Source organism: Dendropsophus ebraccatus, chromosome 3 (genome assembly GCF_027789765.1).
Source record: "Dendropsophus ebraccatus isolate aDenEbr1 chromosome 3, aDenEbr1.pat, whole genome shotgun sequence".
Lineage (NCBI taxonomy): Eukaryota > Metazoa > Chordata > Amphibia > Anura > Hylidae > Dendropsophus > Dendropsophus ebraccatus.
In genome coordinates, this window is record NC_091456.1 from 83,308,089 (window position 1) to 83,333,509 (window position 25,421).

At 42.1% G+C, this 25,421-nt stretch overlaps 1 protein-coding gene across 1 annotated transcript in view; it reads left to right on the forward strand.

Moving 5' to 3' along the window:
• The window catches only part of GRIN3A (glutamate ionotropic receptor NMDA type subunit 3A), a 223,108-nt gene that overhangs the window by 189,658 nt on the left and 8,029 nt on the right, over window positions 1-25,421 (forward strand). The window contains exons 7-8 of the mRNA XM_069964316.1: window positions 2,990-3,154; window positions 6,871-6,944. Of these exons, the coding sequence (XP_069820417.1) occupies window positions 2,990-3,154; window positions 6,871-6,944 (239 nt within the window). The remainder of the gene's footprint in view (window positions 1-2,989; window positions 3,155-6,870; window positions 6,945-25,421) is intronic.

Here is a 25,421-nt window from a genome sequence, read left to right on the forward strand (position 1 = left end):
ATCAGCCTGCACGGGTGGGGGGAAAGAGGGGGGCATCTATGAGGGTGGGGGAAAAGAGGGGGCCATCTATGAGGGTGGGGGGAAAGAGGGGGGGCATCTATGAGGGTGGGGGTAAAGAGGGGGGCATCTATGAGGGTGGGGGGAAAGAGGGGGGCATCTATGAGGCTGGGGGGAAAGAGGGGGCATCTATGTGGGTGGGGGGAAAGAGGGGGGCATCTATGAGGGTGGGGGGAAAGAGGGGGCCATCTATGAGGGTGGGGGGAAAGAGGGGGCCATCTATGAGGGTGGGGGGAAAAAGGGGGCCATCTATGAGGGTGGGGAAAAGAGGGGGCCATCTATGAGGGTAAGGGGAAAGAGGGGGCCATCTATGAGGGTGGGGGGAAAGAGGGGGCATCTATGAGGGTGGGGGAAAAGGGGACCATCTGAGGATGGGGGGGAAGAGGGGGGCATCTATGAGGGTGGGGGAAAGGGGGGGCATCTATGAGGGTGGGTGAAAGGGGAACATCTAAGGGTGGGGGGGAAGAGGGGGCATCTATGAGAGTGGGGGGAAGGAGGGGGGGAATCTATGAGGGTGGGGGGAAGGTGGGGGGGCATCTAAGAGGGTGGGGGGGAGGAGGGGGGGCATCTATTAGGGTGGGGGAAAGAGGGGGCATCTATGAGGGTGGGGGGAAAGAGGGGGGCATCTATGAGGGTGGGGGAAAGAGGGGGCATCTATGAGGGTGGGGGGGAAAGAGGGACCATCTATAAGGAAGGGGGGAAGGGGACCATCTATAAAGGGGGGAAGAGGGGACCATATATAAGGGAGGGGGGGAAGGGGACCATCTATAAGGGAGGGGGGGAAGGGGACCGTCTATAAGGGAGGGTGGGGGGAGAGGGGGCCATCTATAAGGGAGGGTGAGGGGGAGAGGGGACCATCTATAAGGGAGGGTGGGGGTAGAGGGGTCCATCTATAAGGGAGGGGGTAGAGGGGTCCATCTATAAGGGAGGGGGTAGAGGGGTCCATCTATAAGGGAGGGGGTAGAGGGGTCCATCTATAAGGGAGGGGGTAGAGGGGGCCATCTATAAGGGAGGGGGTTGAGGGGGCCATCTATTTGGGGGGGGGCAACATAGGGGAAGAGGGAATACACAGAGGGGGCATATATTATTAGGGGGTCACATAGAGTCAGGGCTACCCATTAAATGAGGGTGTAAAGGGGACAGTACAGATGTGCAGTTTGTATAGAGATGAGGATGGTGCCAGTGTGAGGAGCCTAATATGTCTGTCTGGCAGATTCTGTGGATTCGTGGCTCGGAGAAGTTCTCATAATGGCCCAGGACAGATGGAGAAGATGAAAAGGAAAGAACTCCGATCAGAAAAGACGTCTCCTGTGAGTCACCTGATATAACTGCACTGTAATGTATATGGTGTATAGAGCCTGTGTAGAGCTGGGGCCACCTCTAAATGACTGGATGAGGTGATTTAGTATACTGGATTTGGTCAGTAACAATATGGTGGTGATGGTAGTGGTTGTGGTGTGGCGGTAATGTTTCCTTCCTATATACTGGTATTACTGGTAATATTGGTCTCAGTATACAGGATTTGGTCGGTAACAGTAAGGCGGTAATAGGTAATATCTGTCTTGGGGTGTGTGTGTGTATATATATATATATATATATATATATATATATATATATATACACACCAATAGCATCACTTGGTGTGAAAGGAGGGGGGGGGCAAGTTGGCCTCTCGCACCAGGGCCCAGGAGACATTAGCTACGCCCCTGTCTGCAGTAAAATGAGATGTTCTGAAACAGCTTTGGGAATTGTCAGGAGTGGTGTGTAAGGGTCCACGCCTTATCACAGGCAGGAATAGGGAGCAGGTGAGTATTTCTACACTACATAGGTTGGGCGCTGAACAAGAATACATGCAGCATATGCCTGGTCAGGCCATGTTCCTACTACGTAAGTTCCGTAGTAATCATGGCCGTTATAACATAGTGTTTCCTTCTAAGAAATCGTAGCCGGAGTGTATACACATTGATCCCTAGCGGCGCCACAAGAAACTGACATGTCATTTCACACAATGGAGCGTGCGGCTCCCGCCACACGCTCCATTGTGTGCAGTGGGGAATTCAGATGCAGGCACGCATGGATGCGCCCGCATCTGAATTCAGCGGCAGTAAAGATCATCCGGCCGGTACTGTTATACCAGCTGGGATGATTTTCTCAGACACCGGCCGTTCTGGGACCCAGCTGGATCACGGAACGGCCAATGTCTCACAAATTGTGAACATAGCCTCACTCCGTAACTCTATTCTGCCTAAGGCTAGGTTCACACTGCGTTTTCAGCATCCGTTTAACGGATCCGTTTTTTTTAACGTCCAGAAAAATAGGGTCAGCAACGTTTTTTGGTCCGTCAAAAAAAACGGATCCGTTTTTTTTTATAATGGAAGTCAATGGAAAAACGGATGCACACAAATGAATCCGTTTTTTTGCAATCCGTTTTTCATGCGTTTTTTGCAAAAAACGGATGCGTTAAACGGATGCTGAAAACGCAGTGTGAACCTAGCCTAAGCAAAAAACAGAAAAAACTGATTCAAACAAATCCTTTTTCTTTTTTTAAATACAGAGAATGTGATTTGTTCAGAATCTGTTTGTTATTCACTTGCAATAACCCTACTAAATATTATACATATTTTAGGAGTCGTGTGTTTATCTGTTATAGGTTTAGGTAAGAAGCTGGTACATTGAAATTGTTTTACATATGCTATATAACATTATGAAAGTTCTATTCTAGCTGATTAGTTTATATATGGTTTTTCTACTTCCATACAGTAATTTATTTCGGGAAAGATAAGCCTTTTTTATATTTCATCTACTGTACTTTGAAAGCCTTTGGCTTCAGCACTTTCATTTTCAAGCAAGATAAATTCTGTCCAGCTGCTCAAAATAATGCAGTGCTAGAATTATTATGTTAATTGATTTTTCACACTTTTTATTTTCCCAGACTCTGCAAATGGGCATCAAACACTTCTCGGGGCTGTTTGTCATGCTCTGTATAGGAATTGGAGTGTCTATACTTACTACCATCGGAGAACATATTGTTTTTAGATTGGTCTTGCCAAGAATCAAAAAGAAATCAAAATTAAAATATTGGCTCCACACTAGTCAGGTACGTATTTTTAAATCATAAATACAATAATTGCTATTTTGTTGTATAACAAATGTCTTTTTCAATGTAATGCAACCAGGAGGTAACCGACATGTTAAATCTACAAAATGTACATGTTCGAATTTGTAATTTAAAGGGATGTTTTCAACAAAATAAGAAAAAATTAGTCAGTGGAAATCTGGCCTGGATGAGGTAGTGATCTTCTTACAAAGGTAGTCATTTGGAAAGGTTTCCATATATTGTACGATAAGCATAACTGCTGCTTCCACGTATGAACTGGCATATTTTATTATAAAAAATAGTAATATACTTTTGACGTATATTTTTACATGGGAATAGCAGTGGCTCTCTGATTATAAAAGGTTATGGAAAGTGCTAATAAACATGAAGCTGATTTTTAAAAATATTGTGAAAGCTGTGCAATGTGTACAAAACATATCAAAATGGAGAAATTTATATGATCAATTTTCCTAAAAATCCCTAGATGCAGTAGACCACACGTGTCAAACTCAGGCCCTCTAGGTGTGCTATTGAATTGGGATGTGGGCACATCTGTGTGCGTCCGCATCCCAATTCACCATTGTATACAATGGAGAGTGCGGCTGGACCTGCACTTTCCATTGTGTGAACTGACAGTTCTGTGTGGCCAATCAAGGCTGCAATAACCCTCGCTTTGACTTTAACCAGCGTTTCTTCCTAAGAGGTGTCAGAATTCAATATATAAGCTGCATTGGTCCCGCTTACTTCTTGGTTTGGGAGGGCATGATTTCTTACAAGCACCTATTTGTCTCCGTCCTGATTAAAATGAGAAAATCCTCTAATTTTAACCCCCTTCTACCTGATTAACTCTGCCGGTGATGGTACTTTACTTATACAGTGTTATTTAATGATACAGAACACCTTACCTATCTTATTTGGTTGTGGAACGAACTGTTCATGTTTTATTTTTTTCTTATGGGAAAATTTGCTTTAATGTTGGAGTGATTTGGATTACAAGCACATTCCAGGTACTAAGTATGCTAGTAATCCAAAATTCCATTATCTATCTATCTATCTATCTATCTATCTATCTATTTGTAACTATTTGAAACCATGTGTACACAATGGAACCCAGGGGTTGAGGGGGCTATCTCATACACAGTTAATTAAAGGTAATTGCGGAGTAGAGCAGTGATTATATGTAAACTTTATTCAGCACACAGCCCCTTGCACAGTGAGCTGAAAGAGAGGTGAAGTATTGCTTTAAAATGATTGTTTGCAATAGAAAGCTATGGGAAAAGGTTGATTTCAATTTGAACAGTGCTTTAAACAGTGAAGGATTATATTCAATAAAAACATATCTATTTAAAGGTTAATTGATTGTTGCTTTTAATCCCTTCACGTCAGCCATATGACTATAAACATATATAAATGTTCTGACCGTGAAGGGGTTTTAATGTGTGCAGGGCCGTTTTCAAACAATCGGCCCTGTACACATTACTGTCCCAAGATCCAGGCATAATGACAAGCAGCCGTGGTTACGCAGCTGCCTGTCATTAACCCCCTTAAATGCATCGATGCATAGAGATTGCACCGTAGGGGTAAGCTACTTACCTCCATCCTGTCGGAACTTTCATTTATGCATAGAGTCTGGTCTCAGTAATCAGTATATGCAATCAGAGTATTGCATATAAAAGTCCACTGAGGGACTATACAATATACAATATAAAATGTGTAGAAAAAGATAAATAAAAAAGTTTTGGAACATATTTTAAAAAAACTAATAAAAATGCTCTAGTAAAAAACATTTAAACATTTATAGTATCCTCTTTCCCATTATACAAATGAATATATTAAAAGATAAATAAAACATAAACATATATTTAGTAGGGTGCAGAATTAACTGATCTAATAAAATATAACAATATTGTTCCCACATGGGAAACAGTGTAAATAAAAATCCCCACCCCCCAAAAAAAAACACACCAGGATTGCTTATTTAACCCCTAGGCGACCTAGGACGTATTGGTACGTCCTGGAAGTCTGTCCCCAGACGACCCTGGACGTACCGGTACGTCCTGAGCTATGAAGCACGCTCCGGAGCGAAGCGCGCTTCATAGCAGGTGGGGGCCAGCTGCAATTAGCAGCCGGGACCTCACCGGTAATGACACGCTGCAGCGATCGCGCTGTCACATGTCATTAACCCCTTAAATGCTGCGATCGCGGCGCGGCTGCAGCGTTTAAGAGTAAGTGACAGGGGGAGTCCCCTGTCACTTACCGATCGGGACCCGGAAGTGTGACTGCGGGGGTCCCGAATGGTAAAACGGACCGCCGGAGGTCCCTTACCTGCCTCCATTTGGTCCGATCGGCAATCTGCTGCACTGAGCCTGCACAGGCAGGCTCAATGAGCAGATCGCCGATAACACTGATCAATGCTATGCCTATGGCATAGCAATAATCAGTGTAGAAATCAAAGTACTGTATGTAAAAGTCCCCCAAAGGGACTTCAAATGTGTAAAAAAAAAAAGTTAAAAACACCAACACACTACCCCAAAACCCCTCCCCCAATAAAAGTTTAAATCACCCCCCATTTCCCATTATACAAATAAAACATATAAAAATAGATAAATAGATAAACATTTAATATACCATAGCGTGTGTAATTGTCCGATCTATTAAACTATAACAAGTGTCATTGCGAACGGCGTACACGAAAAGAGGGAAAAAAGTGCCCGGATTACCGATTTTATGTTACATTATATATAAAAAAAAATATTAAAAAGTGATCAAAATGTCCGATCTTCACAAATATGGTATTATTAAAAACTAGAGATCATGGCGGAAAAAATGACACCCCATACAGCCCCATAGGTAAAAAAATAAAACCGTTATAAGCGTCACAATAGTCCCATTTTATTAATATTTAATTGCCCAAAAAAAAAGATTTCATAAAAAAAAATATATATAACATTACAAAATCTGTGTAAACCTGCATATGGTTGTGTTCGGACTGACCTATAGAGTAATAGTATCATGTCGCTTTTACCATATAGTGCATTACGTAGACACAGGAACCCCCCAAACGTTACCATATTGCATTCTTTTTTACAATTTCACCTATTTATATCTTCATAAATAATATATTTGGAATTCCATCATACATGTTATGGTAAAATGAAAGATGCCATTACAAAGTACAACTATTCCTGTAACAAATAAGCCCTTACATGGCCTTGTAGATAGAAAACTGAAAGTGCTAGAGCTCTTAGAAGGGGAGGAGGGAAAAATGAAAGCGCAAAGATCAAAATTTGTGCGGTCCACTGGGTCATTTTGGGCCTGGTCCTCAAAGGGTTAAAAAAAAATAATAATAATAATATTAATAATAATAAACAATCAATGTTGATACAAATAAAAAAAACGGTCATGGCGCAAAAAATGACACCTTAACCAGTCCTGTAGGTGGAAAAAGAAAAGCGCTATGGCTCTTAGAAGGCAAGGAAATCTGCGGAATCTGTTGGCGCTATACAAATAAATATTATTATTATTATTATTATTATTATTATTAAGGAGGAACATTGTTCCAGTTACACCTAGACATCCATGCATCAACGACCTTCGGTCATGAATGGGGTTAATTGTATCTCGTGTATTGTAACCGGCTAGAATTTTAAGATATCAATGTATTTATTGATTGTACATATAAAGATTCACAATTTTTTTTCTTTCCTTCAAAACAGCGTCTTCATCGAGCTTTAAATACATCATTTAATGAAGAGAAATTTCAGCAAAAACTAAAACGACTAGAAAAAAGGTAAAATATTTATAATGTGTCAATAGCATCTTTGCTTTGATGTATTGAGCATTCCACAAATTGAGTAAAAGCTGAATTATTATTATCCACCCCTAATAACCAACATTATGTTCTGCAGCTTATTGTCACAATCGGATGCTGGAGAAATTTATTGTTGAAGACATTGGGTTAGATAAATACAATTGTGTGTAACATAATATTAGCATTGTTTGGGCAAAAAAAATCTGGCACATTTTAAGACGCAAACAAAATTAGCCAAAAAGAAAAGAGACGTATGACTGACAAATGGGTGGGGCTTAGCGGAAAGTTGCTTTGTTTTAGAGTAAAAGGGTTGTGGCTTAAATACACCAATATTTTGGTGCACATTTTTGGCTTGAATTCAATGTGATAATAAGTGTTGACAAACTATTTGCATCTCTGGTGTCTAGATGCTGCCAAAGGGCTGGCAGGAAAACATAAATACTGCCTATGGCACTAGCCAACTTTTTCAGACGCTGCAAGTCAAATGTCGAGCGTTCGGTGTTGGTGAGCATTGTCAAACTTCAACAGTTTGGCAAGTATGCTCCAAAATAGTTATAATGTTTTGAACTTAAAATGTAACTGTCACTTAAAAAAAAATGAGAATTCAAAAGTACAAGCACATATAAGAAACTCTGCAATAGGTTTTATTAGGCAAAAGAGCTTCCTTCTGTACTCACAAGGCTGTTTTGCTAACCTCACTTCTTATCTGTTTATTATGAAAAAAAAGCTCTCTTACACTATCCAATATAATGTATGGAGAGGGAAGAGTTGAGGGGGGATGATTAAGCAAGAAGAGGAGAGAAGCAGCCTGTGCAATATGCAGAGCTTGTGGCCACAGAATATGTTTACTTGTTAGACTACTCAGTGCTGGTCTGGAAACTTCTGTAGGTTCGATACAGTGAGGTAGGATTGCAGGATGTTGTATATACTGACTATATAGTGTATAGGAGCCCTAAGTGTAGTCTTCACAAAGCTGATCTCCTTCATGGGCTTTGGCATTGTCCAAAACTACATACTGTAAATATTGGACAGAGATCAGGGAACTAATAGACTCCATTTGGGGTATTGCGCTACCCAACGATCCACTCCCATGTATTTTCCATTATCATTCAGTGAATTTGGATGGTGTAGAAACCCGCATATTTTTACCGCAGGGAATCCATGTTGTTTTACTTGTTATTATGAAATGCATATTACGACACTGGATAAAGGATTCTGTTCCCACTATTTCTGAAGTCAAAGATACCGTCATACATCTCCTCCATTTGGAGAAAATCAATGCATTACATAGTCCGAATTCATCTCTAAAGAATTTTTTCAAAAAATGGAGGTTAATAATAGCTGAACTATTATCTCCTACTGAAATCATCACCTTCATGTCCTGTTTTAAAAATACAAAATGGTATATGGAAGCTGATGCCGCCAATAAACTAGGAAAACTTAAAATTCCTGCTTCCACTAATTGAAAATATGTTATTCATTGAGCACCTATCTCTGACGGGGGAGAGGCGGGCTGGTCGTGTGTCTTGTGTTGTGTATGTCTTGTGCTTTATGTTATGTCATTCGTAAATTTTACTCTTTATTTTATATAATTTATCTGTCTTGTCTAGTTCCTCAATCTGTTGTCTCTTTTTAAAGGTATTCTGGTATTAGGTATGAGTAAGAAACTGTTCTACTATTGGATAATATATCCACCTTTTGTTAACGGTGCTCTAACAACATAACTTCTGGTAATGTTCTCTGACTACGGACTACAATTTTCCCACTTCTTAACCTCTACAGAACATACTAAGGGACTCTTTTTGGGACATTTTATGTCTGACTTTTACACTAGAGAAGTGTAATATTTTTCTTTTGTCTTATGTTGTTAAGTAACTAACATCCTCTCATAATGTGATGCATGAGATACTGTACAATATATAAATTTTTGTTACAATGCCGAAAACCAATAAAATATAATATATATATATATATATATATATATATATATATATATATATATACACATATATATATATATATATATATATATATATATATATATATATAGGAGGCAGCACAGAGGTTAGTCTGCTTCCACACTGCAGCTGAGAATAGGAAAGGCAGAGAGAATGATGCCATATGCTAGTGATAGAATGGGTAGATATTGTGCTACTCTCTCTCTTTATATATACTGTATATATATATATATATATATATATATATATATATATATATAATCAAAAGAATCTCTGTGGCACTCAAAAAAATAGTGAAAAAACTTGTGGTTTATTTGCCCATAACCGCAACGTTTCGAACTCGCAATGAGTCCTTTCTCAAGCAGTGTTCAAGCACATATGGCATAAGGTGAGTATAAATACATACAAGTGATCATTAGCAACAGTGGAAACAACTTAGCAATTAGTGTCAACAGAATCAAAATAAACAACGACACGTGTATCTCAAGCAGTGGCAATCATTTACAGTGCAAATCTGTACAGTGTAAATAAAGAATGTGTAATCACCAGTTACAGTGTTTAGGGAAGTGTCCATAAATTCATTAAGTCCTTAGAAAAGTCCATGGTTTGTACAAAGAATCCGGAATCTCAGGGATCATCACCCACCATGATGTCAGTATATCCGCGGCTCCCAAGATGGTGAATTCGGCGTTGTCCAGGACCAACTGCGCATGTCCAGAGTGTCACCGCATAGGATCATACATCCGCGATCCATACTGTGACGTATTCAGCTGGATTAACCGCTTCATTGCTAGCCGAAGCCGATGCTGTACATGGCAACAAATAAACCAACTGTAAATGGAGAACGTCTTCTCAGCAGGTGCGCACACTTAATCTCGGCCTTATCTGGACACCAATACTGTACTACCATGTAGAGGTACAAGAGATCGGGAACGAGCCATCCGGGCTGCTGTAAACAGCAACACACGTGACCGCTCGGTGTATGGAGATCCCGGACTCGCTAAATAACAAACCCTGGATCACCTCCACTAAATCCACTCACTCAACCACCTACGGATTCCAGGTAAGTATCCCAGCCGTGCCTACTGACGTATAGACTCCAACAGTAATGGTACATGTCACAAAAAAACGCAACAAAAAAACGCAGTATAGACTCATAGTCTGAATGGTAGTGTAGGACATATTTGCCGATGGGAGGTCCGTTCTCTGGATCATCATGTGGTGGTGTTCCCTTCAATTCCAGAAATAAGAATGCTTGAATATCTAGATATAGAGAAAAGAAAATTAATATCCGATAACATATATTATATCCAATAACATACATATATTAAATGCCATATATGCAATGGGTCCACATATAAGAAGAGGAGGAAAACAGATTCAGTCAGAACTATAAGTGAATCCTTATCCACAAATTCTAGGAGTGATTTTAAAATCTACGTTGAGACCAAATGGTTTCAGGGAATTAAGCTCAAAAATCCAGTATAATTCCCGTTTTTTCAGCCTTGCTAGTCTATCCCCACCTCTTGTGGGAGAAGTAATGTGTTCAATGAACATAATGCGTAGGTCTTGTTCTTGGTGATTCTTGTCACAAAAATGTTTAGATACAGGTAAATCTGATCTCTTTTTCCTTATCGTGTATCTATGCTGGATGAGGCGTGTCTTGACGTCTAGTGATGTTTCCCCAACATAGATCATGGGACATGGACAGATAATAACATAGATGACCCAATCAGTTTCACATGTAATGTGTTGTCTGATGGGATATGTTTTTCGTGTAGTGGGATGGATAAAGGTATCACCCTTGATAACATACCTGCAATTAATGCATCTCCTACAGGTATGACAACCCGGTCTCAGGGGTCCCAGAAGCAATTGTTGTGTGGGTCCAGGGGTACTATGTGTAGCGGCATGTACAAGACGGTCTCTTAAATTGGGGGCTCTCTTATAAGAAAATAGGGGCCTGTTCTGAAAATCCTCAATGTCTGGAAGTCCCCGTTGAAGGACCCCCCAATGTTTATGAATGATTTTAGCAATCTGGCCACTCAATCCATTGAATTGAGTGACAAATGGGATTCTGGAGTCAGTATTGTGATCTACACGTTTAATGAGAAGGTTTTCTCTTGGTATGCCAGACACATCCTCCATAGACTTCTGGGTTATGTGCCTGGGATAACCCCTTCTATGAAAATTGGTGGCAAAATTTGTCAGGGTATGTTGGAATTCAGATTCATCTGTAACAATGCGTTTAATGCGCATGAATTGACTTTTTGGTAGGGATTGTACCGTGTTCCTGGGGTGATTGGAGTCAAATCTCAAAAGAGTGTTTTTATCTGTAGGTTTGGTGTACAACTTGGTAATAAATCTATTGTTGCAGCGATATACCAACGTGTCCAGAAACTGTGTTTCTGTGTCAGAATAAGAGATGGTAAATTGTATGTCTGGATCCATGTTATTTAGAAAGTTGTGGAATGCTAACAATTCTTCCTCATCACCACCCCACGCCAGGAACACATCGTCTATGTATCTCCACCACGCAACAACATGGTCAGCGTGGTGGGACACATAGACATGTGACTCCTCAAGTGCGGCGACGTACAGGTTTGCAAAAGTGGGCGCAACGTTAGACCCCATCGCGGTCCCTTTCCTCTGTAAAAAGATTTTTTTGTCAAACATAAAAAAATTACATGACAACACAATATCTAGTAACTGAACCAGAAAGGTCTGACATGTTGGGGAGAGGTCAGAAGTATGGAGCACATGCTCAATGGCCCTAATACCCTTTTCATGTCCTATGGACGTATAGAGGCTAGCGATGTCTAAGGATGCTATAAAGGTGACCTTGGTTGCATCTAGTTCCTTAAGTTTAAGAAGAAACTGTGTTGTGTCCTGTAAGTATGACCGCATTTTTGTCACATGGGGCTGCAAGACTCTATCTAAAAAGATAGAGGCCTTGTTCAACACTGACCCCACCCCCGACACAATAGGTCGACCTGGGGGATTGTCTAGTGACTTGTGAATTTTTGGTAATAAATAAAATAGCGGAATCACAGGGTATTCCACCCATACAAACTCCCATATCTTCTTATCTATGCAACCCTCTGCCAAAGCCGCATCCAAAACACTCTTTATTTTTGATTGTATTTCCTTAGTAGGATCTCTGTGTAAAATTTCATATACATTTGCATCCATCAATTGGCGATAGGCCTCCTCCATGTATTGGGTAGTATTCTACAATTACAACTTTCCCACTTCTTAACCTCTACAGAACATACTAAGGGACTCTTTTTGGGACATTTTATGTCTGACTTTTACACTAGAGAAGTGTAATATTTTTCTTTTGTCTTATGTTGTTAAGTAACTAACATCCTCTCATAATGTGATGCATGAGATACTGTACAATATATAAATTTTTGTTACAATGCCGAAAACCAATAAAATATAATATATATATATATATATATATATATATATATATATATACACATATATATATATATATATATATATATATATATATAGGAGGCAGCACAGAGGTTAGTCTGCTTCCACACTGCAGCTGAGAATAGGAAAGGCAGAGAGAATGATGCCATATGCTAGTGATAGAATGGGTAGATATTGTGCTACTCTCTCTCTTTATATATACTGTATATATATATATATATATATATATATATATATATATATATATATAGTAAGGTTTTCAGCCCTGGGATCTGGGGCAAAGTCCATTCATGAAGAGACACAGACAAGGTTGCAGTCTAAATGTGGTAACCTCCGTAGTTTTATTGGCAGCAGTGGAGGTGCAATGGAAACAGGTACAAAATAATGTAAACAGTAAAATAAAAACCTGCTCGTCTGAACACTACCTAAACAGTGTTAGTTCCCTCACTAGCACTATAGCAAACAAACACAAAACTTTGCAGGAGACACAGGTACCTTCTGTGTGCAGCTCAGCAGACAAACACTTTTTTCTTGTGTAGCAGCCACACCCCCCATTCAGCTGACTAGCTGGCTCTATATAGGCTGGACAAACTGTGGCCTGGAACATGGGGAGTAGTCACCCACCCAACACTGACTACTCCCAGTAAGAACCGTCCCGAATCAGCTGTCTACAAACAGCTATACTAACTATAAAAAGGAGTCAACCACTTACTGCAGCTAACACAGCTGAATTATATATATTTATTTATTTTTTAAGGACAGCTTATCCTGAAAAGTCAACTGAAATAGAAACATAGTAACATAGTTAATAAGGTTGAAAGAAGACAAGAGTCCATCAGGTTCAACCTGGGGAAACCCTACTGTGTTGATCCAGGGTCGATATATGTTCATACATGCTTTTATTAATAACTATGCTTACGTCCTGTTAGGTCTGTACAACCTGCCGCCAGCTATGCTAGATATTATACATCAGGCCATAACGTTTGCATCTAATTACCCAAATGCATGCTGTTTATGCTTTGGTGACTTTAATATAACTCTGAGTGCAGTGTTGGATCGCCATGCACCTGGCCCTCTACCTGGGAGGGCAGTTGTGGGGAATGCCCAGCCTTCTTGTACATTAGATGGAGGAGGTGAGGTGGTTGGATGTTTACCGCCTTAGGTACCCAGAAGAACACACACTCTTGTTATTCCCCGAGCACAATGTCTCTGTCCAGAATTTACCTTGTATATTGTAATTATATTATGTTCACAGCTATTAAAGAGGTAGCATACAAGGTTATGTCACACATGCAAGGGTGGCACTCCCCAAAAAAATAGAGAAAGCTGTATGTAAATGTGAAGAATATAGCAAATTTTATTTTATTAATACACAAAAGTCAAGAAAGTGCACAACATACAAATTAAAAACACTTAAAACCACAACATACACAGGTCCATGTTAAATAAACATGGAACCAGGACGAACTGACATGTGTCAATGTGATAAACCCCCCTATGGTTACCATAGGGGGGTTTATCACATTGACACATGTCAGTTCGTCCTGGTTCCATGTTTATTTAACATGGACCTGTGTATGTTGTGGTTTTAAGTGTTTTTAATTTGTATGTTGTGCACTTTCTTGACTTTTGTGTATTAATAAAATAAAATTTGCTATATTCTTCACATTTACATACAGCTTTCTCTATTTTTTTGGGGAGTGCCACCCTTGCATGTGTGACATGGCTTTTCTTTATTTGTTGATTTGTATGAGCTTTTTCATGTCATATTGGGTTGAGCACCTTGCTTTATAGATTTTAGTAGTGCCTTGCCCTCCTTTTTGTTTTTTAGCATACAAGGTTCAAGCCATCTCTGATCACTACCCATTGGTGATGCAGATTTCCCAAAACAGCCCTCAATGGCCCCCATAAGTGGAAGGTCCATCCATTCTGACTGCTACTGTTTGACCGAACCAACTGAAGGAATTCTTTTACCTGCAATCTCCTTCTGATGATCCTCTTAATCTGTGACCATAAGGTGTTCCTTAGGGGCTGTCTGAAATCATTTACTTTTATTAAGAGAGATAATTCCAGAAGAGAATGAGAATTAGCTGTCAGCGTGCCGATTTGGAAAACAAATATATTCAGGACCGCACAGACACTAATAGATTAAAGTGGTTGAATACTGGGAGATAATATATGCAATATTTAAATTTTAAAATCAATAGGAAATTATTCTTCACGAACCAATACTACTTTGAACACGGCAACTAGTGCATCAAAATTCTGCCTCCCCGACGGACGCACCCTAAAATCAGAGCACTTTAGGGTACTGTTCTTATTGATTCCATACATATAACAGATCAGTTCTCCCTTATATACAGAGATTTGTACACCTCACAAATTATGTATACTCAAGCTGAACTCCTAGATTATCTTGGCACGATTACTTTCCCACACTTGTCAGAGGAGAGTAAAACATTGGTGGATGGGGAGAATACTCTGGAGGAGTTAGCAGAGGTAATAGGAGATATGGCTAAGGGGAAAGCATTAGGACCCGATGGGCTCTCCACTGGAATTATTTTATCCATTATCCATGAAGATCAGGAAGGTTTTATGCCCAAAAGATCTACAACAGCTAATATGAGACGGGTGCAGGCAGCACTTCAGGTTGGAGTAGCACTGGAAGGGGACTGGGCCTTGACATCACTTTATGTGACCAAGGCCTTTGATTCCATTGAATGGCTCTTCTTTTTTTTTTATTTAATATTTTATTAATTTTCAGTAAAAAAGACAATATCATAATCTTTACAAACTTTCATATAAGGAACAATGACAGTAAATGTGTTCATCAAACAAATCACGGAGAACGATTAAGAAAAGTTATAACTTCCCCAAATTAAATTCCTCTTCAATAACAATAATCTCAGTCAGTCTTTACCTGTCACTGCCCCCCCCCCAAAAAAGAAGAAAAAAACAGCTAAATCAATTTAATTTATATCCCTACAAACCAACCCCCCCCCCCCCCCACACACACACACACACACACACACACACACAACCCAAGCAAGTGAAGGGAAGGAAAAAGAAAAAAAAAAGGGATGCTCATCTGTGATCCTGATATTTCTGATACTTAATAACGCCATATTCCCAATTTTTTACGCATGGAGAAGCAGGGGCAAGCCAGTTTCTGGCTAACAACAGCCTAGCATAGAAGAGCAATCTCGTAATTTTCCCTTTCATTTTCCCACTTACCCTAATCCCTGATGTATCCCCCAGGATATCAGTGAGATATCCAATTGTACACCCGTTCTCTCAACTATTTTTTTAAAGACTTGCTGCCAATAATCCTCTATCTCCACACATGACCATAGCATATGAAGAAACCCTGCATCCTCCTGATGAAACTTTAGCCATTTACTGTCACTTATTCTTTTTATGTAACAGCTAGAGGTATAATATAGTCTCTGCAAGATGTTAGACTGCACTAAGCGATGATCGCCTGAGCACGAGACTTTCTGCATATTTCCATATATTTCCTGCCACCTCTCCATACTAATCTCACCCAACTCCTCCTACCATTTCTGCCGGCTTTTAGTACCTATTGATTAAAGCTTAACAAGTAATTATAAACCCTTGAGTTTTCTCTTTTCTTAAATACTTGGTCTCTGAGCTGCTTAATAAAGGCACTCTCACTACCCAGTTCTCTAGCTTTATGCGAGACCTGCAATGCATATATCAACCTACCATACTCAAACCAAGCACTTTCCGGAAGATCAAATCCTCTCCTAACCTAATTCTCTCCTAACCTAATCCCAACTTTTAATTTCCTTACCTGCCCAGATAACGCCCAAATGTTTTATCCCAGCATTTCGCAGTACTTTTATAACCCAAACTTTCACTATCTTCTCTAGATATCTGTTTCCCCATAATGGTGCTAATCCGAGTATGCACCTAACTTCTAATTTCTTCCTTAACTCCCTCCAAGTTCTTACCACTGCCTTAACCATTACCCACTGGCCCCACATTTGTCCCTCAGAGAAGCCCCCTTCTAACAGGCCTAAAATGTCCTCCTCCTCCATCCCTATTTTACCCCCTTTAGGCTATGTTCACACTACGTAAAACTACGGCCGTAGTTCTCGACGCAGAACTACGGCCGTAGTTTTGCGGGGTGGAACATAGCCTGTCTTTAATGGGATCCCGGCCGGAGCATACACACATCGTATACGCTCCATCCGGGATCCCATGCAATGCCTGAAAAAACTGACAGGTCAGTTTTCTGCGGCCAGAATTCAGTGAATTCCGGCCGCAGAAAGACCTGTCAGTTCACACAGTGAAGCAAGCGGCTCCGGCTGCTTGCTTCACTGTGGGCTATGGGAAGCTCTGATGTGGGCGCATGCTGATGCGCCCGCATCAGAGCTCTGCAGCCGGAAAGATCATCCGGCCGGTACGGATGATCCGGGCTAAGACCGGCCGTTCCGTGACTGGCCAGGGTCACGGAGTGGCCAGATGTTCACGTAATGTGAACGTAGCCTAAAGCCTGAAGAGTGGATGTATCAAACGTATCAGAGAATTGTTTAATGCCCTAATATGGGGACACAAGAGGGTAAGAATGAAGCTGGAGGGGTTGAGCGTCCCTGACATGACCAATTACTTTCTGGCCTCACAGGTGTACTGGCTGAGTAAACATAAACAAGATAATTTTCATCAGGATTGAATGGCCCTTCTTACTTGCAATACTGAGCAAAATCGGCTTCTGTGATCATTTCATTAAATGCATCTCGATGCTATATAGGGCCCCTAAAGCTCAGGTGTTAATAAACGGTGTGAGTTTCTCCTCATTTGGTCCTCTGTTGGCGCTGCTTTTCGCAGTGGCGATAGAGGCACTTGCTCTCCCTGTAAGGCAGGACCCAGAGGTACATAGAATGCAAATAGGGGATAGAGAGGACTGCATAGGACTATACGCGGATTACTTAATTTTATTTATGTCCCAGCTCCAGGAGATGCTTCCATACCTAATAGACAAAATAGATACATTTGGAGACTAAGGATAAATTGGTGTAAGTCAGTTTTCTGTCCGTTGAGAGCAGGGCAATGGTCAGATTTGATATGCGGGCTAAAAGAAGTAGACAACTTTAAGTACCTGGGGGATAATATGTACAAAGATGGGAAAAGAGATTTGGCTGGGAATAGGTTGATAACCTATGTTAAAACTAAATTTATAGAAAGGAGTTCATTTCCCCTAACAGTTCCAGGTCGTATAAACCCAGTAAAAATGATTATTTCACCTAATATACCATATTTGTTTGGGAAACAATCGGTCTAAGTTACGGTTAACCACACTCCAGAGAGCCAAAAAGCAGAGGGGGAATGCATTACCTGATTTATACCTGTTCTACCTGGCAGGGCAGTTTAAATTATTAAGACCATGTGTGACTAGGGATTCACTACCTAACTCTGAGCATCATCTGGCCTACTATATAGACACTCTAGAGGAGATTTATCAAACTGGTGTAAAGTAGAATTGTCTTAGTTGCCCCTAGCAACCAATCAGATTCCAACTTTCATTTTCCAAAAAATCTGTGAGGAAATACTAGTGGAATCTGATTGGTTGCTAGGGGCAAGTGAGCCAATTGAGCCAATTCTACTTTACACCAGTTTGATAAATCTTCCCCTTTGTCTTTACAAGCTTTTCTGGAGGATAGCTCATTTATACATATAACTATGCTGCCGTTACATAGGCTAGCAAGACAAGTGTGGTTAGCGGTTAGGAAACTGCATGATTTTAACCCCTTCATGTCAGCAAAACGTATATATACGTTCCTGACTGTCAGAGGGGTTTTATGTGTGTGGGACTGCTGCAGTGAGAGTGGTCCTGCACACATCAGTGTCCTGAGAGCCCATTGTTCTCGCAAGTCAATTGTAAAAATAAATACGCTTCTGCAGCCAATACAGAACTATCGACTGCAGGAACGTGCTGAATGCAGCCCAGTGGCTGGCAGTTTAAAGTGACTGTACCACCAGGCCCAGGCTGAAGCACTGGAGGCAGGCTGACCCACCCTTAGTGGGAGGAAACCCTAGCCCCTCTATGATAGGGTTCCACTGATTCTAATGGAGTCATGTCATGGAGGGGCTGGGGTTTCTTGCCACTGGGGGTGGGTCGGCCCGCCTCCAGTGCTTCAGCCTGGGCCTGGTGGTACAGTCACTTTAAAAGCGTCTGTTGCTTTGCACTGGACGCTGTTAAACAAAGTGTGACCATAGCCTAAGACTGAAGTCCCTCGTCCTGTATGCATATTCTGTGGTGCAGTAGGCTTTTAGCATAACACATAATGGAACATGCATACAGAAGCAAAGACTTCTATCTACTGCTTTGCTCTTGTACAGTAGTGAGCATCTATACATATCATGGCAGATGCAGCCCTCATAGACCCTCAGAAATAACTGACAGACCCTCAGTAATACACATTCCTGAAGAAAGACTTGTTGTGTGATAAGGTTGTATCGGTGTGGTTTTGCTTAAAGTGGTAGAGAGGATCACGTTTTAGCTTTTTACCCACTTGATTAGTCAAGAGACATATCCTGCTTCTAGAGTGGATAGATCACAATGAGAAACCATAAGAATGTGCTAGCAGTAAATGTAATGTATGCTATATTTGGCTGTAGACACTGTATATCTGCAGCTGTTCATAGAGAGTCAAAATATTTTAGTTCAACGCATAGCAATATACATTCGAGAAGATGCAACACATTTCATTGTCTTTAGCCCAGCGTTGTGTTATATAAGGATAAGGAAAGGAAAGTTTTGTATTTTCTGCACTGTTGTTAGTCTGTTTACATACATTTAAAATATGTTCAGCACCATTGTTTCCATTTCCATAAATTATATCAGGTAACCATGGTTTCTATGATCAAAGTTCCTTTTACTTATGGGAAACTGAAATACATGTTGACTAGAATGCAGAAAATGAAAGATGATTGTGATTTATGAGGAATATGAACCCATAGGAAGACAGGTGTTTTCTACAAATAACTAACACAGAAACAACACATACAGTCAAGCATCTTCAGTTCTACCATCACGTCTCCATCTTCATTTATGCTATTTATGTTAGTTCATTGAAATAAGCTAATTACAACTTTCATACGGAGTTCCTACTCTGCGACAATGTCTTTCCGACTGCCAAGAAGATTATCATTATCTCCTTACACATATCATGTAGGTAGGTGTCTTATTTGATAATTATGGATAATTATGGTTTCAGTTCATTTATTTTCTTTTGTTTATTCATTACATTCTTTTATAAGTTTTATTGGAATGTTTCTCTGTATAAAAAGAACAGTGCAACTTTTTTACTTTTTCATCTGTGGAGCTATGAGAGCGCTTGTTTCATGGGGAGAAGAGTGGGGTACATGAGTTAGGTATTTTTAAATTTATGATATTCACTCTGTGACGAGGTTCACTTACAGTAAAATACAAACACAGAGCCATAATTTTGAGCAATGATAAAAACAACATGTGAACAGGGGAAAAAGTCTGTATTTTTCTGAAGTTGTAAATAATGAACATGTTCATGACAATTTGGACGATTGTAATCAATTATGGAATTTCAAGTTGAAATCAATGGAGAGCATTGTTAGGCTATATTCACACTTTGTTTAACAGTGTTGTTGCACAGCAACAGACACTGTTAAATTGCTGGCCGCTGGGCTGCATTCAGCAAGTTCCTGCAGCCGATACCTCTTGACTTCAATGCAATGCTGTCCCTGCAGTAAAGAACGGACGCTACTACCATTGCAATCAGCGTCTGTTCTTTACTGAAAGAGAACATTCTATGAACATAAAATACAACATGGAGAGAAAGGAGCAGCTGCACATCCCACCTATGGCTGACTAATGCCGCTAGACCTATTTTAAAAAACCAAAGCCAGGATGTTGGTATATAATTTGATCAAACCATATTGCCCCGTGTACCACGTGCAGGTCCCCTGGTTCACAGGGATCCCTACGTTAACTCCACACTGTGTTGGTCAGCGACCGACAACCCCGCAAAGCGTGCACATGCAGGGAAGGGAGGCCATGGAATGGCAAGCAACCCCAATGTCACAGGACCAAACCCAAAATGCCCCATCATGAGCAAAGCTTTTTTATGAAAATATGGCTATAGTTTTACCTCAAAATTACAACCATGTTTTACCTTTATTTTACGGTATGTAAACCTTAAAGGGGTATTCAAATCACCAAAACGTTTAAGGCCACTTTCTCTTTCTGTACTGTTGTCAGCTCATTGCCTAGGTTTTCAACAACAGCTCTGCACTCTGAGAGTGGTGGCCGAGATTCACTGCCTCCAACTGGGCTTGGATTGTCCCTGGAGACATGCTTAAGCTCAGTGGGAGACACATCAAAGGTAAGCTGATACAGGAAGTAAGAGGCAATGCAGCAATACCAATTATGTTTATTTTTCTGTATTGTAGATTTTAAATTGCAAATTGCTCAAAAAAGTTTAATTCTGGCTATGATGGAGCATGTCAGAACACACACTTAAAGTGTAGAGATGAGTGAGCATGCTGGTCCGAGTATTAGGGCAATTGATGGTGTTCGTTACTCGGACAAGCATCTCGCGCTACTCGAGACAATGACATCTTTCTCTTCCTGCATGTTTAGCGGCTTTTTCTCAGCCAATCATCATGCAGGAGAGTCTTTGGGAGCTTGTAGCATCACATGGGAACCCTACATGTCAATAGCAGCGATTGGCTGGCCAGATCAGATGACCTAGGCATATAAGAATTAGGCCCCGCGATGCTTGCTTCAGAAGCAGGCTGGATGAGCTTAGGGAGAGAGCTGCTGTCTGTCAGGGAGAATGTTAGGGTGGGGAAAATAGTGTGTTAGGCAGGAATCCTCCACAAAGAACCTAACAGTCCTTCTAAGGGCTACAAAAAAAAAATTTTGGCCTCCTTTTGGCTGCTGGCTGGGACTTGTAGTCTAGCTACCGCCATCTTGGCTGCACACTTTGCAGAGTGACTGGTGCCGGAAAGGGGACAGCACGTGGTCCACATAGACCCCAAAGAAATTGCCCAAAGTCCTCTCAGTATTCAATTTTGGTGCTGCTGTACCTTTGCTTGCTGGGATCTGTAGTGCAGCTACACCTATCCTGGCTGTGCATAGTGCAGTGTAATGGGTGCTCTAAAACAAACAGCACCTGGTACCTGGTACACACAGACTCCATAAACTACTACAAAAGTCATCTGGCTATGATGGAGCATGTCAGAACACACACTTAAAGTGTAGAGATGAGTGAGCATGCTGGTCCGAGTATTAGGGCAATTGATAGTGTTCGTTACTCGGACAAGCATCTCGCGCTACTCGAGACAATGACATCTTTCTTTTCCTGCATGTTTAGCGGCTTTTTCTCAGCCAATCATCATGCAGGAGAGTCTTTGGGAGCTTGTAGCATCACATGGGAACCCTACATGTCAATAGCAGCGATTGGCTGGCCAGATCAGATGACCTAGGCATATAAGAATTAGGCCCCGCGATGCTTGCTTCAGAAGCAGGCAGGATGAGCTTAGGGAGAGAGCTGCTGTCTGTCAGGGAGAGTGTTAGGGTGGGGAAAATAGTGTGTTAGGCAAAAATCCTCCACAAAGAACCTAACAGTCCTTCTAAGGGCTACAAAAAAAAAATTTTGGCCTCCTTTTGGCTGCTGGCTGGGACTTGTAGTCTAGCTACCGCCATCTTGGCTGCACACTTTGCAGAGTGACTGGTGCCGGAAAGGGGACAGCACGTGGTCCACATAGACCCCATAGAAATTGCCCAAAGTCCTCTCAGTATTCAATTTTGGTGCTGCTGTACCTTGGCTTGCTGGGATCTGTAGTGCAGCTACACCTATCCTGGCTGTGCATAGTGCAGTGTAATGGGTGCTCTAAAACAAACAGCACCTGGTACCTGGTACACACAGACTCCATAGACTACACCAAAAGTCATCCCAGTTGCACCTAGTTGGGTGCTTTTCTAAAATGTGCCTTGCCCACAGTGGCGGTCTTTGGCACCAACATCCAGAGGGGCCCCCACGCCCTGCTCTTGTGCTCAAGACTGCTGGACAGGGCCGCTGCCCTACTCGCTGCTGCCATCTGAACTGTAACTATGAGCACTCGTAATGAGCGCTCATAGTTACATGCAGCAGCACTGACAGGGCGGGAGACATTGGCTCCCTTCCTGTCAGTCACTCTTGTGGCCGCAGGAAGGGTTTTCCCTGCGGTCACAAGTGGTCGTTTTGTCCTTGTGTCCTTTTGTCCAGTGACATCACTGGAGCATCGGCGCCAGGACAAGGGGAGTGCGGCCTCTTGTGATCGCAGGCAAAACCCTTCCTGCGGCCACAAGAGTGAAGAGAAGAGGAGACGCCGGGACCCAGGTGAGTATAAGTGTTTGTTTTATTGTGTTATATACTATATGGGAGGGGGAGCACACAGGGGTCTGTTTAACTGGGGGAGTGCACATCGGGGGTCTATATAAATGGGGGGAGCACACAGGGGGGCTATATAACAGGGGGAGCACACAGGGGGGCTATAGACTACTGGGGCTTCACAGAGGGGTCTATATACTACTGGGGGCAGCACACAGGGGGTCTATATACTACTTGGGGCAGCAGAATGGGGTCTATATACAACTTGGAGAGCACACAGGAGGTCTATATCCAAGTGGGGGAGCATGCAGGGGGTCTATATACTACTGGGGGAACATACAGGGGGTCTATATACTACTTGTGAGGCACACAGGTGGTCTATATATAACTGGGGAGCCCACAGGGGCCTGTATACTACTGGGGCAGCACACAATGGGTCTATATAATATAGTGGGTCACACAGAAGGTCTATATACTACTGGGGGAACATACAGGGGGTCTATATACTACTTGTGAGGCACACAGGTGGTCTATATATATAACTGGGGAGCACACAGGGGTCTGTATACTACTGGGGCAGCACACAAGGGGTCTATATAATACTGGTGGGGCACACAGGGGGTCTACTGTATATACTACTGGGGGAACCACACAGGGGGTTTATATACTACTGGAGGAGCACACAGGGGTCTATATTCAAGTGGGGGAGCACACAGGGGGGCTAAATACCCCTGAGGGAGCACACAGGGGGCCTATATACTAGTGGGGGAGCACACAGGGGGTCTATATACAACTGGGGCAGCACACAGGAGGTCTATATACTTCTGGGGGAGCACACGGGGGGGCTATATATAACTGGGGGAACACACAGGGGTCTATATATTACTGGGGAAGCAAACAAGGGGTATATACTACTGGGGGCAGGACACAAGGGGTATATACTATTGGGGGCAGCACACAAGGAGTATATATTACTGGCGGTAGTGCACAAGGGGTATATACTACTGGGGGCAACACACAGCGGTCTATTGTTTTGGAACGCGTGTCGAGAGGGGTCCCAGACATTACTTCGCTTGGGGCCCCAGAAATGCCAAGACCGCCCCTGCTTGCCCATCTTGGTATGGGTCAGCAAAATTGTAGAGGGCCACCACCCGGCTGTTGCCCATAATTTGGCATAATGTGTGATTAGCCAGTCCTGTAGGCATCCATGCATGCTGCCCCTGCTGTTTCCTATTCATTTCTGTGTTGTTTCCAGGTTTTCACGCAACCTTCCCTGTGCAGAGCTTTGGTCCCCTGCAAAGAGTTTCCCATTGACTTCAATGGGGTTAGTTACTCTAATCGAGCACCCAAGCATCGGGAAATATTAGTCTCGAGTATCGAGCACCTGAGCATTTTAGTACTCGCTTATCTCTATTTAAGTGTTTAAGTTTTCTTAGCCACAGACTGTGCTCGTGCCCTAAAAATTACAATGGGCCCGTGAGTATCAGAACTGGACCACACGGCAATGTAAAAAGGGGGCCCTGTCTAATTATTCTTTTTTACATCAAGTGTAAGGCTAAATGCTTATGTGTCATTTACTAGGGGAAGAGATGACTCAGGATGCACTCTAGGAAGAAAACAAGCTGGTGGCAAGAAACTTTGGGCATTTATGTGTACTGTATATTACTTTATTACATACTATCTAAACACTGTTGCAAAACAAGTATATCCCTTTATGGTTTATTGACTTTTTTATAAGGGTAATATGCCCTGCTGCACTGTAAAACTTGTCCAGTAATAGTTTAAAGGGAACCAATCACGCAGAAAATCACCCTAATGATAAGGAAATGTGCTGGGTGATGTGCCTTCCCAAACATCGCCCTGTACCCTCCGTGCCCTCCTCTATTAGATTATATTCTTACTTTTACGATGTCCCACGCTGTATGTAAATGCCGGGCAAGTAGTCACGCTGGGCGGTCCTGGGCGGATCTAGTCACAGTCCAAGGCGGTGGAATAGCTGTAATCACGCCCAGAGGGGCGTGATTGAAAGACCTGCGTTCACCGATTTTACCCGGGCCTGTGTTAATGACGGCGGCACGCTGACGTCTCTAGCACGCCGCGCATGCGCTGTACGGCGGGAGAAGATTCTGACGCACTGCGCAGCATCCTGAAGACATCGGCACGCCAACGATGGGGAACGAAGGCCCTGGGTGATGTCAGCAGAACGCAGGTCTTTTAATCACGCGCCTCTGGGCGTGATTACAGCTATTCCACCGCCCACCGTGACTGCTTGCCCAGCATTTACATACAGCGTGGGACATCATAAAAGTAAGAATACGATCTAATAGAGGGGGGCACGGAGGGTACAGGGGGATGTTTGGGAAGCATGCTGGGTGATGTGCCAACACGCTTCCTTATCATTAGGGTGATTTTCTGTGTGATTGGATCCCTTTAAGGAACATGACAAAACGTTTGGGATGCTTACTTCCCTGCATCTCAATCCAAGCCAAAATCTGCTGGATATGTTGGACTAAAGGGATCTGTTGTGGAGATGAGCAAACCATAAGCACACTCAGGGTCATCCAAACCCTAACACTCAGCATTTTATTACAGATGGGTGAAAAAGTTCACACAGTAGGAAAAGAGAAGACAACTTTCTCAATAGGATAAGTTAGGGCTCTTTTCCCTTCTATCTATCT